Source organism: Helianthus annuus, chromosome 9 (assembly GCF_002127325.2).
Source record: "Helianthus annuus cultivar XRQ/B chromosome 9, HanXRQr2.0-SUNRISE, whole genome shotgun sequence".
In the NCBI taxonomy this organism is placed as follows: domain Eukaryota; kingdom Viridiplantae; phylum Streptophyta; class Magnoliopsida; order Asterales; family Asteraceae; genus Helianthus; species Helianthus annuus.
Window position 1 is genome coordinate 27,295,934 of NC_035441.2, and position 10,332 is coordinate 27,306,265.

At 38.3% G+C, this 10,332-nt stretch overlaps 1 protein-coding gene across 2 annotated transcripts; it reads left to right on the plus strand.

Annotated features, from left to right (window-relative positions):
* The first annotated feature begins 4,740 nt into the window (after window positions 1-4,740).
* LOC110877359 (putative receptor-like protein kinase At5g39000) lies at window positions 4,741-9,421 on the plus strand. 2 transcript variants are annotated; one of them, XM_022125504.2, is made up of 5 exons: window positions 4,741-5,806; window positions 6,638-6,948; window positions 7,090-7,225; window positions 7,319-7,470; window positions 8,979-9,421. In XM_022125504.2, the coding sequence occupies exons 1-5, from the start codon at window positions 4,783-4,785 to the stop codon at window positions 9,306-9,308; spliced, it is 1,953 nt and encodes a 650-aa protein (XP_021981196.1). In that variant the 5' UTR covers window positions 4,741-4,782; the 3' UTR covers window positions 9,309-9,421. The 2 variants fall into 2 exon arrangements, with proteins under 2 accessions (XP_021981196.1, XP_035833319.1); XM_035977426.1 differs by lacking the exons at window positions 7,090-7,225; window positions 7,319-7,470.
* Window positions 9,422-10,332: the final 911 nt, after the last annotated feature.

Sequence of the window (10,332 nt, forward strand, 5' to 3'; positions counted from 1 at the left end):
GACATGACTTGTGGGTTAAAAACCCTAAACAAAACACCAAGTTTATGAGGTTTAATCCTCTGATTTTAAATGTCTCAACCTTGTTTTTAAGCTTAACCAACCATGGGATAAGTTGTAAGCATTAGGACATAGGTATGAGATGTGTTGGACACAAGTTGCATAGGTTTAAACAAGTTTTTGATGAACATAAAAACAAACAGAAAGTTTATGGACTATTTCGGGGCATTTCCAGGTCTGATTTCTCCAAGGAGAAGTCTAGGAATCGAACCCCATGATTATACAAGCAAGTAGGAAAAAGAATCGAGTGAATCGGATAAGAATTGAGTGAGTTATGCTCATTTTCGTGAAGGGGTGTCAATCTACTCGAACCCTTGCTTTCAGCTACGGTTTGGTGGATGTTTTGTGAGTTTTTAGGGTTGCAAAAGTGGTAGGGAGGCTGGTTATAAGTGGTATTTATAGGGGGAAGGATTAGGGTTTCAATGGGTTGGGCTTTGGAAGTGTTTAGAAGGGGTTACACCTTGAAACTAGCCCACAAAACCCAACTATATGGGCTGAATTTTGCTGAATTGGGGCTGCCATATTTCTTTATTTTTTTATTTTTTAAAACATTATAATGAGTAATTTTGTTAGTTAAGTTGTGTAATAATGTGCAACAATGTTTCCCCTAACTTGTAACAAGGTGAAATATGAAATAAAACATGATTTAACTAGGTAAAAAGTGTAATGTACAAGTTTTTATTTACGAAGCAAGTTCCGTATTTTACAACGATTACAATGAAAGAATGGTTATAAGAACACAAGATTTCCAAAGTTAGAATTTCACGTAAGGTTTCTAAATGTAGGAAGTTTGAAAACGCAGGGCGTTACAACGATGTTGACTCTTTATGGAGTAAAGTAGTTGCGGCTTGTCACGGTAACAATAGAGCGTGGTCAGTTTTACCTTTCAATACGGCAATTTCAGGGACATGGGTGAATATTGTTAGATTGGAGAAAAAACTTATTATAAATGGGCAGAAAATTAATAATCTAATTAAGGGTGTTCTGGGGGATGGCAAAAGAATTCGTTTTTGGATTGATGTTTGGCTTGAGGAGGAGCCGTTATGTGATAAGTTTCCGCGGCTCTTTGCTCTTGAATCGGAAAAAAATTGCCGGGTTTTCGATCGGTTAATGGAAGGGGGGGATGCGGTCAGCAGATGTTGGAAGTGGAGAAGTCCGCCGTCGTCCGATGCCGAACTGCTGGAGCTTCGTGAGTTGTCGGCTTCGCTATCTTTGATATCCCTGTCTTCGGTTAAGGATGGTTGGAAATGGGTCCCGAGCTCTAATGGCGAGTTCTCTGCAGCCTCCTTCAAGTCTACTGCCATGGAGTCGCTTAAAAATGATGGGTTTCGGCCATTCAGAAGCTGTAAATGGGTTCCGTCGAAATGCAACATTTTTATGTGGAGAGCTCAGCTTAACCGTATTCCTACTAGGCAAGCTCTGGTCAGGAGAAATATCAACCTCGAGTCCGCAGAGTGTGTGTTTTGCGGCGACCCCTCGGAATCTGTGGATCACATTTTCACCGGGTGCGAGCTGTCGGATTATATCTGGAACCGGCTGTGTGCATGGATAGGTATTCCCAATTTTTTTGCTTTCTCATTCAGTGACATTTTGAACCTGCATGACAATGTTCCGGCTGAGAAGAAGGCCAAAAAGATTATCTTCGGGTTGGTTATTGTGACTTGTTGGTGTGTATGGAAAGCTAGGAACGCTAAGATTTTCTCGGGAATTAACGCTAGCAAGGAAGAGATTTTTGGGGAGGTCAAGTCGCTCAGTTTCTTTTGGCTCAAAAATAGGTCCAGGTTTTCTGAGTTAGTTTGGGATGATTGGCGTAATAGCCCCTTGTATATGCTGTAGTGTTTTTCCGGTTCTGTGCGGTTTTTAGCCAGGCCGGTGTGTTTATATAATAGTTATCTTTCAAAAAAAAAAAGTCTATACTTATTTTAATGTCAACAAATATCACTGTAAATATAATATTTTTATTTATAAATACAGATTTTTTTTTTAATTTTAGAGGCCCTATTTTTTCAGAGGCCCTAAGCCGTCGTCTAGCCCTATTTACACTAACGGGCCGGCCCTGCCGTTCGGTATTCGTAATTTCAGATAGGAATTCGGATATTGAAATGAAGGATTCGGAATTTTCGAATACTAAGATCCATATAAGAGTGTCCGGGGCGCTTTGCGGGGAGGGGTGCGGTGAGGCCAGTCCCCGAGCGGGAACACCGCCGCCGACCCCTCGGGGAGTGTAAGCGGGGAGTAGGGAGCGGTGGGTGTTCACCGCACAACTTTTCAATTTTTGAACGTTGCCCAACGGTCATTTAACGAAAAAATAAAAATAGAAATTCAATTTTAACCTATAAATAACCAACTAAATCTAATTTTTTACCACACAAATTCTCAATCTTATTCCTCTAAAATTCTTTCAAATACAACACAAAGCCAAACCGAGCAATGGAGAACCAACCCCGCGAAGCCAAGAAAAAGTCCGTCGGCTCTAACACCAAGGGTCGCGGCTCGCAACCGTCTCGTGATGGTTCGAACGGTGCAAGTGCACAACCACAACCACCTTTCGGATATACTACACAACCCCGTTTTTTTACGAACAACCTTCACACCCCTCCTTTTACAACACCCAACCACAACCCCCTTTCGGCTATTTCCAAAATTTGTTATCAATGGATCCTCAAGCCCCCGCCTTCGACCCGTTTGGTTTTCGTTCCCCACAAGTTCCATCTCCACGAGAAAATGTTGAACGTCTTCTACCTATTTACGAGGACGGGGAGGAGGAAGTAGTGCCCGAAACTCAAAATTTGGGCGACTATGAAGATGACACCGGCGACGATGAATATAATGTGAATGAAGACGCCGACAACGAAGAAGATGACGCTCGGGGTAAAAAGACAAAAATGGAGCGTCAATCTTGGTCAAAATACCAAGAAGAGGCGTTGGCGAAGGCGTGGGTACATTGCTCTACCGACAAAAAGAAGGGCAATCAACAAACCTGCGATGGTTTTTGGCGTAAGATTTTAGATCATTATAACGCCACCGTTGGTGGAAGTAACCGGACCGTGCATCAAGTATGGTCTAAATGGATACCGATGATGACGAAAATAAACTATTTCAACGGCCTATACCAACAAGCGGTAAAAATTATATTTTTTAACGTTGTATATTTTTTAAATTTGTTTACTAAGTTCATATGTTTTTAACACTTGTTATTTTATAATATGTAGGATCGCACACGAGAAAGCGGGTGTAACGATCTCAACGTGATGAAAATCGCTTTAAAGGATTTTCAAAATAAATATCCGAGCGGTTTTCAACATGTCGAGGCATGGGAGGTCGTTCGAAAACACGACAAATGGGCCCAAGTCCCATTGTTGGGTGAGGAAGGGGAAGGTTCTGCACAAAAAAGAAAGTCCGTTGACGTGGACCCTTCCATCCCCGATATGAACGAAGACCCCTCGCCACAAAGAACACAACGACGAGACAAGCGTCAAGCGACATCGTCCGAGGGCTCGGCTGAGTTGGCGGCACAATTCAAAGAGTACACCGCCATGTAAGAAGCGAAGCACGCGATTGAATTGGAGGCGATTGAATTGAGGAAGAAAAGAGAGGCGGAGGCTCGCGATCTCGTAACGGAACAACGCGAGACGATGAGAAACTACGCTCACGATCGAGATATGAAAACATTCCTCAAGCCGCACGACGATGTTCCGCCAGAAATGTTGCCGTTCATCCTCGCCCGAAAGCGCGAGATCGCTAACAAGTACGGGTGGCCGTGCAATTTCTAAAATTTTTATGTAGTATTGCGATGTAATTTTTATTTTATTAAATGAAATGTAATTTTTTTATTTTATGTAAATTATGTTTTACTTTTTATAAAAATATTTTCTTAATTAAAAAAATAAAAAAACAAGTCCCCCAATAGAGGAGTGCCGCCATCAAATTGAGGGTGTGGGGGGAGTTAAGTGTGGAGTTGACGTGACGCGTGCTGATTGGCTATGGGTAAGAGAGGTCACTCCCCACTTAGACCACCCGTAGTGGTTAAGAAAAATGATGCCCCCACCATGGGGCATTATCCGACACGTGTCATCCCAGTCAGCATGGGGCATTATTGCAAAAATGGCGTTGTGGGGCATTATTCCAATAACGCCCATGCAATCATTTCAGTTTTTTTTTTTTAATTTAAAACATATGATATTAGCTCAAAAGTTGTCAGACAAGTGGCATATGAAGACAAACTTACATATTTCGCCCCTATGAAGACACACACGAAATATGTGCTAGCTCAAAAGTTGTCAGACATGTGGGTGTGATTGGTGGGTCAAACAATATGCAAAGCGTTTTAATTAAAACACCAACATCATTTTTTTTAAAAAAAAAACACCGGGTAACGCCTAGTGTAATGGGGTGGGGGTGTTTTGGGGCGTTTTCTTTCAAATTTTTTTTAAAAATCACGCCCCATTACGGGTGGTCTTAGAGGAGTGTCCCTTAAAGATAATTGAGATCTATAACTTATTTATTTTTACAACGCACCCCTTGATTCACACTAAAGGAGAAAGATTCCGTTGACTATACATTCAATAATTGGCTATATCTTCAAATGTGGGGCTTTTCCATCCACCTTCCATAGTTGAAAACTGGTGTTTGTTAAATCTTCTTGAAATAGCAATCACCCCTGTTTCTTCATATCTGATCATCCAAGTTTATGTTACATTATTTTTTCTAAAATCAACCAAGATAATGGACACTGTAACTGGAGAGTCATCAAGTTTAGCACAACTATGCTACCGTTTTTCTCTTGAAGATATTCAATCTGCAACCAACAACTTTGATGATACATTGGTCATTGGACATGGAGGATTCGGAAAGGTGTACAAAGGTTGTGTTCATACTGATAAAACTAGCCAGGTAGTTGCAGTCAAACGGCTGGATTCCATGTCCAACCAAGGGGTACCTGAATTTAGAGCTGAAATCGAGATGCTCTCCAAGCTGCGCCATCGTCACTTGGTGTCTCTTATTGGTTTTTGTGATGATAACAAAGAAATGATCCTTGTTTACGAGTACATGCCCCATGGAACACTATATGATCATCTACACAAAGATCGAACTCCTTTAAGTTGGGTGCAACGTGTCAAGATAGCCATGGGTGCCGCACGTGGGTTGGATTACCTCCACACAGGCACCCTACATGGAGTTATACATCGTGACGTGAAGAGTTCAAATATCCTTTTAGATGAGAACTGGGAAGCTATGATTTCGGATTTTGGGTTGTCCAAAATAGGCTCGACCAATCAATTGGTTTCTTATGTTGATGCGAGTGTCAAAGGCACATTTGGGTATCTTGATCCGGAGTATTTCTATACTAATAAATTAACTAGGAAAACAGATGTGTATGCATTTGGGGTTGTGTTGTTTGAATTGCTGTCTGGAAGGCTTCCAGTAGATGAACGCAATGTTGAGGAGGAATATAGCTTGGTAAGGTGGGCTCAAAAATGTGTAAGAGAAAGAAAAATAGATCAAATGGTTGATTCTAATATCAAGGGAACAATTTCTACCAAGTGTTTAAGACGGTTCACTAAAATTGCATATCGTTGTGTGCACGGTGCTCCGAAAGAACGGCCTACCATGACTGAGGTTGTGGCCTCACTTCAGGCTTTACTGGAACTACCAGATAAATCTAACCATTCTGAGGAGGCATCAGGCATAATGGGGTTCACCTGGAAGATGCATAAGTATATTGTTTCCACAACAAAACCAAACTCAGGTATACCCGAACATTTCACTTGAACACATATACATATAGAACATGTATCATATGAGCACAATGGTTTAATCAGAATAAAAGTAATTCTACAAATAAATGAACATGTATATGTATATAGAGCATGCATCATGATCACAAAGGTTTCAGAACTCACTAGTTAAAACGTGTGTTACCAATTGAGTTATGAGCACTAAAAATGAAGTTAAAGACTAGCGTTCATTTCGTGGAATGTAATTGAATTGGAATTGGAATTTGCGCATGAATTGAAATTTGATTTGGAATGTAGGTGTGTTTGTTTCACATAATGAAATGGAATATGGATGAAATTGGGATGTAGATTCCCTTCCTTATGTTGTTCAATTCCAATAATTTTTAAGTTCTGAAATTAAACTTGGTAAACGAACATAACTAGACTTAAGTGACAAACTGTCACGTGCATAATTAAAGTTTGATTTTTTTTGAACGGTATAATTAAAGTTTGATATGATTGAAGTTTGTTCCTAAAGTGATAGCATACTATTTATATATGTGTTTATTTTACTTGTGTGTTCATATTTCATAACTATTTAACACTCTTGTATGGAAAGCAATATATATGAAAAATACCAATTGAACTCGAGCAGCCTTGCCATGTTAAAGTTGGACGTACAAATCTTTTCTCCTATGAGATAGTTGCATCTAAAGAACAAGAGAATCTGCAATATTGATGCATAAACTGTTTAATCAATTTCTCCATGTTAATGATTTACTAAATGGTTATTGTAATTTATTGCTAAGCAATTATTATATATGCTAATTTACTTTAAAAATGGCTGTGCTAATTTATTAAAGGTCCCCGGAATTTGCTTTGCGCCCCCAAAATGGTTGAGTCGCCCCTAATATTAGAACAAAGTAGAACAAGTTCCCCACAGAGCCTCAACTACAAGATAGAACAGCATGAAAAATTAGTGACCAGAGACATAAAAATGTTCACATACGATGAACTGAAACTCGCTACGAGGAACTTTGGAAATGATGCATTCTTGGTTGAGGGGAGTTATGGAAAGGTTTATAAAGGTTGGCTCAATAAAACGACATATTCCCCATGTAAGGATGATGCTGAACTTCCCATTGCCGTTAAGAAACTCCATCGCTACACACTTGTAAGTCGTGAAAAAAACCAAATTTTAGCATTTGTGTTTGTAATATATTGGCATGAAATGAAATCCGGAACTGCTTATCCTAGTTCTATGGATGTGTGAATCTACTCTGAAAGTAATTCTTATAATCATTACTGAGTGCAGTTTGATCTTGAACTGTTGAAAGAATTTCATCATCCCAACCTTGTTAAGTTCTTAGGATACTGCTTGGAAGGTGAACGACTCTTCCTTGTGCACGAATTTATGCGTAACGGAAACTTTAAGGATCTCCTTCATAGCGGTATGCTAAATAACGAACTCCAAACACGAGTCAAACAAATCTCATGGAAGATAATACATCTTTAACTTGCCAATTAAATTTCATGGGTTGTAGGAGCTATAGCACGACTTCCGTTAGCTACAAAGGTGAAAATTCTAGTAGGAATTGCCCGAGGGATTGTTTTCTTGCAGAAGCCACAGTTCAACAAAACTTGTTTTGCAATTAGTGAGTCCGAGCTATACAGGCATAAGATATTGTTGGATGAGGTAAACCATGAGCATTGCCTCTATAAGCATTAATTCAAGGGTGTCAATGTTTATTGATAAAAAAACTGAACTGCATGTAGAATACAATTTTATAATTTGGTACCCATGCTATGGCAAGTAATAACCAGATACAGAGTTTAATAATCCATGAGTTACCCTGGCACTAAAACACAGTATCGTGTCATGTGAGTTTATGCTGGTCCGGGTTTAAATTAACCATTAATCAGTCGCACAGTTATTTATTATTTGTACCCACTTATATATGATTAGGGTCTGTTTAGTAGGGTGAGCATGTTGGGTATAATCTTGATGTTTTGGTTCGGTTCGTTTCAGTTCGGGTCAGGTCGAATACGGGTCAGGAGCTAAATACATGTCAGCAGAAGTCTTGATTTTAGGCACATGTTTTTAGTGTCTTTTAGCAAGTTATTGTTAGTTTAGTAAGTCAGTGGTCAAAAGCAACATTGCATGGACTCGGTAGTAGGTAGTTTTGAGTTTCACGGTTCCTTAGACTAGGGGGTGTGAAGGGCTTGGATTGGGACATTAATTATTTGTCACATCGGACCATTAATCAAATGGTACACCACCCCCTCGGCCTCCTTAATTGATGGTGGTTCGCGTGGATTGAACAACGTTTACCACAACCCTCCCATTTGATGATCTTGAGACAAAAAAATATATTAAAAAAGTAAAGGAGAGAGTGGTTTGGGTCATGTTAGCGTAGTGGTTTTAGATGGTGGATTAGAGGTGGGTGACATGGTGCCTATGTGGAAGGTCATGGTGGTGTCATGACCACACCCTTTTGCCTTAGCGTATTTCCTTTTGAACAGGTGATGGCACGTGTTAGTTTACTATTTTGAATAGTTCTTTGTTTACGTTGTGCATGTATGCCTATTTATGGCTTCTTTGGTTATTCAATAAAGTAGCAAGTATTCTGTCTTCCATTTCAAATACTATATGCAAAGTTTTTCTTTTGTTTTCTTTTATACGAGAGTTGTGATTGTTTGTGTCAGACAAGGCCAGCTGAACCAACACATGAATCGGTTCTGTTTGGTTATTGGTTTTTAGATTTTTAGCGCTCATATGTTCGGTTATTGGGAAAGACGGTTAAGTTATTTCTGCAACGTGTGTCAATTAAATTTCATTTTGGTCAATGAGTACGCCAATCAAGTTTTAGTCATTTAAAAAAGCAACAGGCTTCATAATTTTTAAGGTAGAGAAGACGTAAAATGATGGTTCGATTTACATGTATATAACCATAACCAAGCAGTTTCTCAATCTTTTATTTCAGTCATGAATGGTTTTTTCTACGCACTTATTGAACATATACGTAAATGTCTAAATGAACGCATAGTAGGACTTGGAGGTTTTTCGAGCTAACACCAACAAGTAGAGAAACCCGGATATGATTAACTTTCATTCCAAAATGCAATATATAAGTATCATGCTATTTTTTCAATCACATATTTTACACTTTTGTTTTAACCTGAGCACTAAATATAAATTTGCAGGATTTTACAGCAAAGCTTTCAGTAAATGGTAAATATGCCGCTCCAGATAATGATGGGCTGGAACTAGTGCTGCAGAGCAACCTCTCGGGTTATGAAGTGGTATTCATAGAGATCCTAACAGGGGAACGAATCTTTTATTTGAATAAATTACTGAAGATAGATCGTTTATTCCGTGAATGTGGAAAGGATACCTTGAGTCACATTGCACAGTTCTGTTATAAAATATGCGATGAAGTGGATTCAGAATCAAAGATGCTGAAAATGTTGAAGGAGCATGACAAGTTGATACAAAGGAGATTGAAGAACTGGTTGAGTGATCCAGACAACTAGGACTGTTTTTTTCTTTTCATTTAAATAGAAGGACGACACATTTAGATTTTTAGACGCCCTAGGTTGATCTATTCAAATATTATAAATGATTCATTTAAGCGGATTAGGTGTTCCATTTTGTGTGTGTGTGTGTGTGTGTGTTACGATTAGAACCCGTCACTCTTAGTATAACAGAATAGATAGTATAGAATATGGTTAATAATAGATATCTTTTATTTATGTGATATTTATACTGGAATCTGGTTAATTTCAATATTTTCATATTGAACTATATATATACATACTAACAATGTAATGGTTGCAACCCTTGTGTATAGATGCAATTCTTCGAGTGCAACTGTAATAACTTCCATAATAACCGTCTATATTTGTGTGTTTTTAGCTTATACTTTTAAGTAGTCTTACGTGAGACTTTTCTCATTTCTAATTTTCCTTTAAGATGATTAAGGCTTTAGGCTGATAATGCCTTTGTGACTATGTCTGCAACATGTTCCTTAGAACTACAATGGCTGACACTAATTTAATGATCGTCAACTAGCTCACGAATAAAGTGATACACCAATCGTGTTAAACCAAATTAAATAGGGTGTATTGGCCACGATCTGGTGGCATACTGTGTACTATACTGTCAAATCAACGCCAAAATCAATCACACTAAAACGGAAAAAAAAAAAAAAAAACACAAGCCCGTCTATTTAATTGCTTAAGCATAATTATCATTTAACTAAATTGTATTTTATGAGTTACATATTCAAAATTTATAGGAAAAAAATCAAGTTTTGTTCTTTATCTTAATACCACTTATTAGGCGGTGTCCTTTTTAACGAATTTTGACAAGTTTTGCCCTTTACAAGAAATTTTGTTGCACGTTTTGTCCTTTAGGCTTATCTCAGTTAGATTTTCTTGTTAAATCTTGTCACCCAAGGGTTTTTTAGTCTTTTTACCCATTTATTTAATATTATTTAAAAGAATAAAACAAAATATTTTAGGTTTGACTCATGAAATAATAGGGTAAAAAGAATAA

Excerpts from the sequence above, each read along its gene's own strand:
- LOC110877359 (XM_022125504.2), top strand. The coding sequence starts at position 4,783 with ATGGACACTGTAACTGGAGAGTCATCAAGTTTAGCACAACTATGCTAC. Across the intron at positions 6,949-7,089 it reads AACTCCATCGCTACACACTT|TTTGATCTTGAACTGTTGAA; the intron begins GTAAGTCGTGAA and ends TACTGAGTGCAG. Across the intron at positions 7,226-7,318 it reads TAAGGATCTCCTTCATAGCG|GAGCTATAGCACGACTTCCG; the intron begins GTATGCTAAATA and ends CATGGGTTGTAG.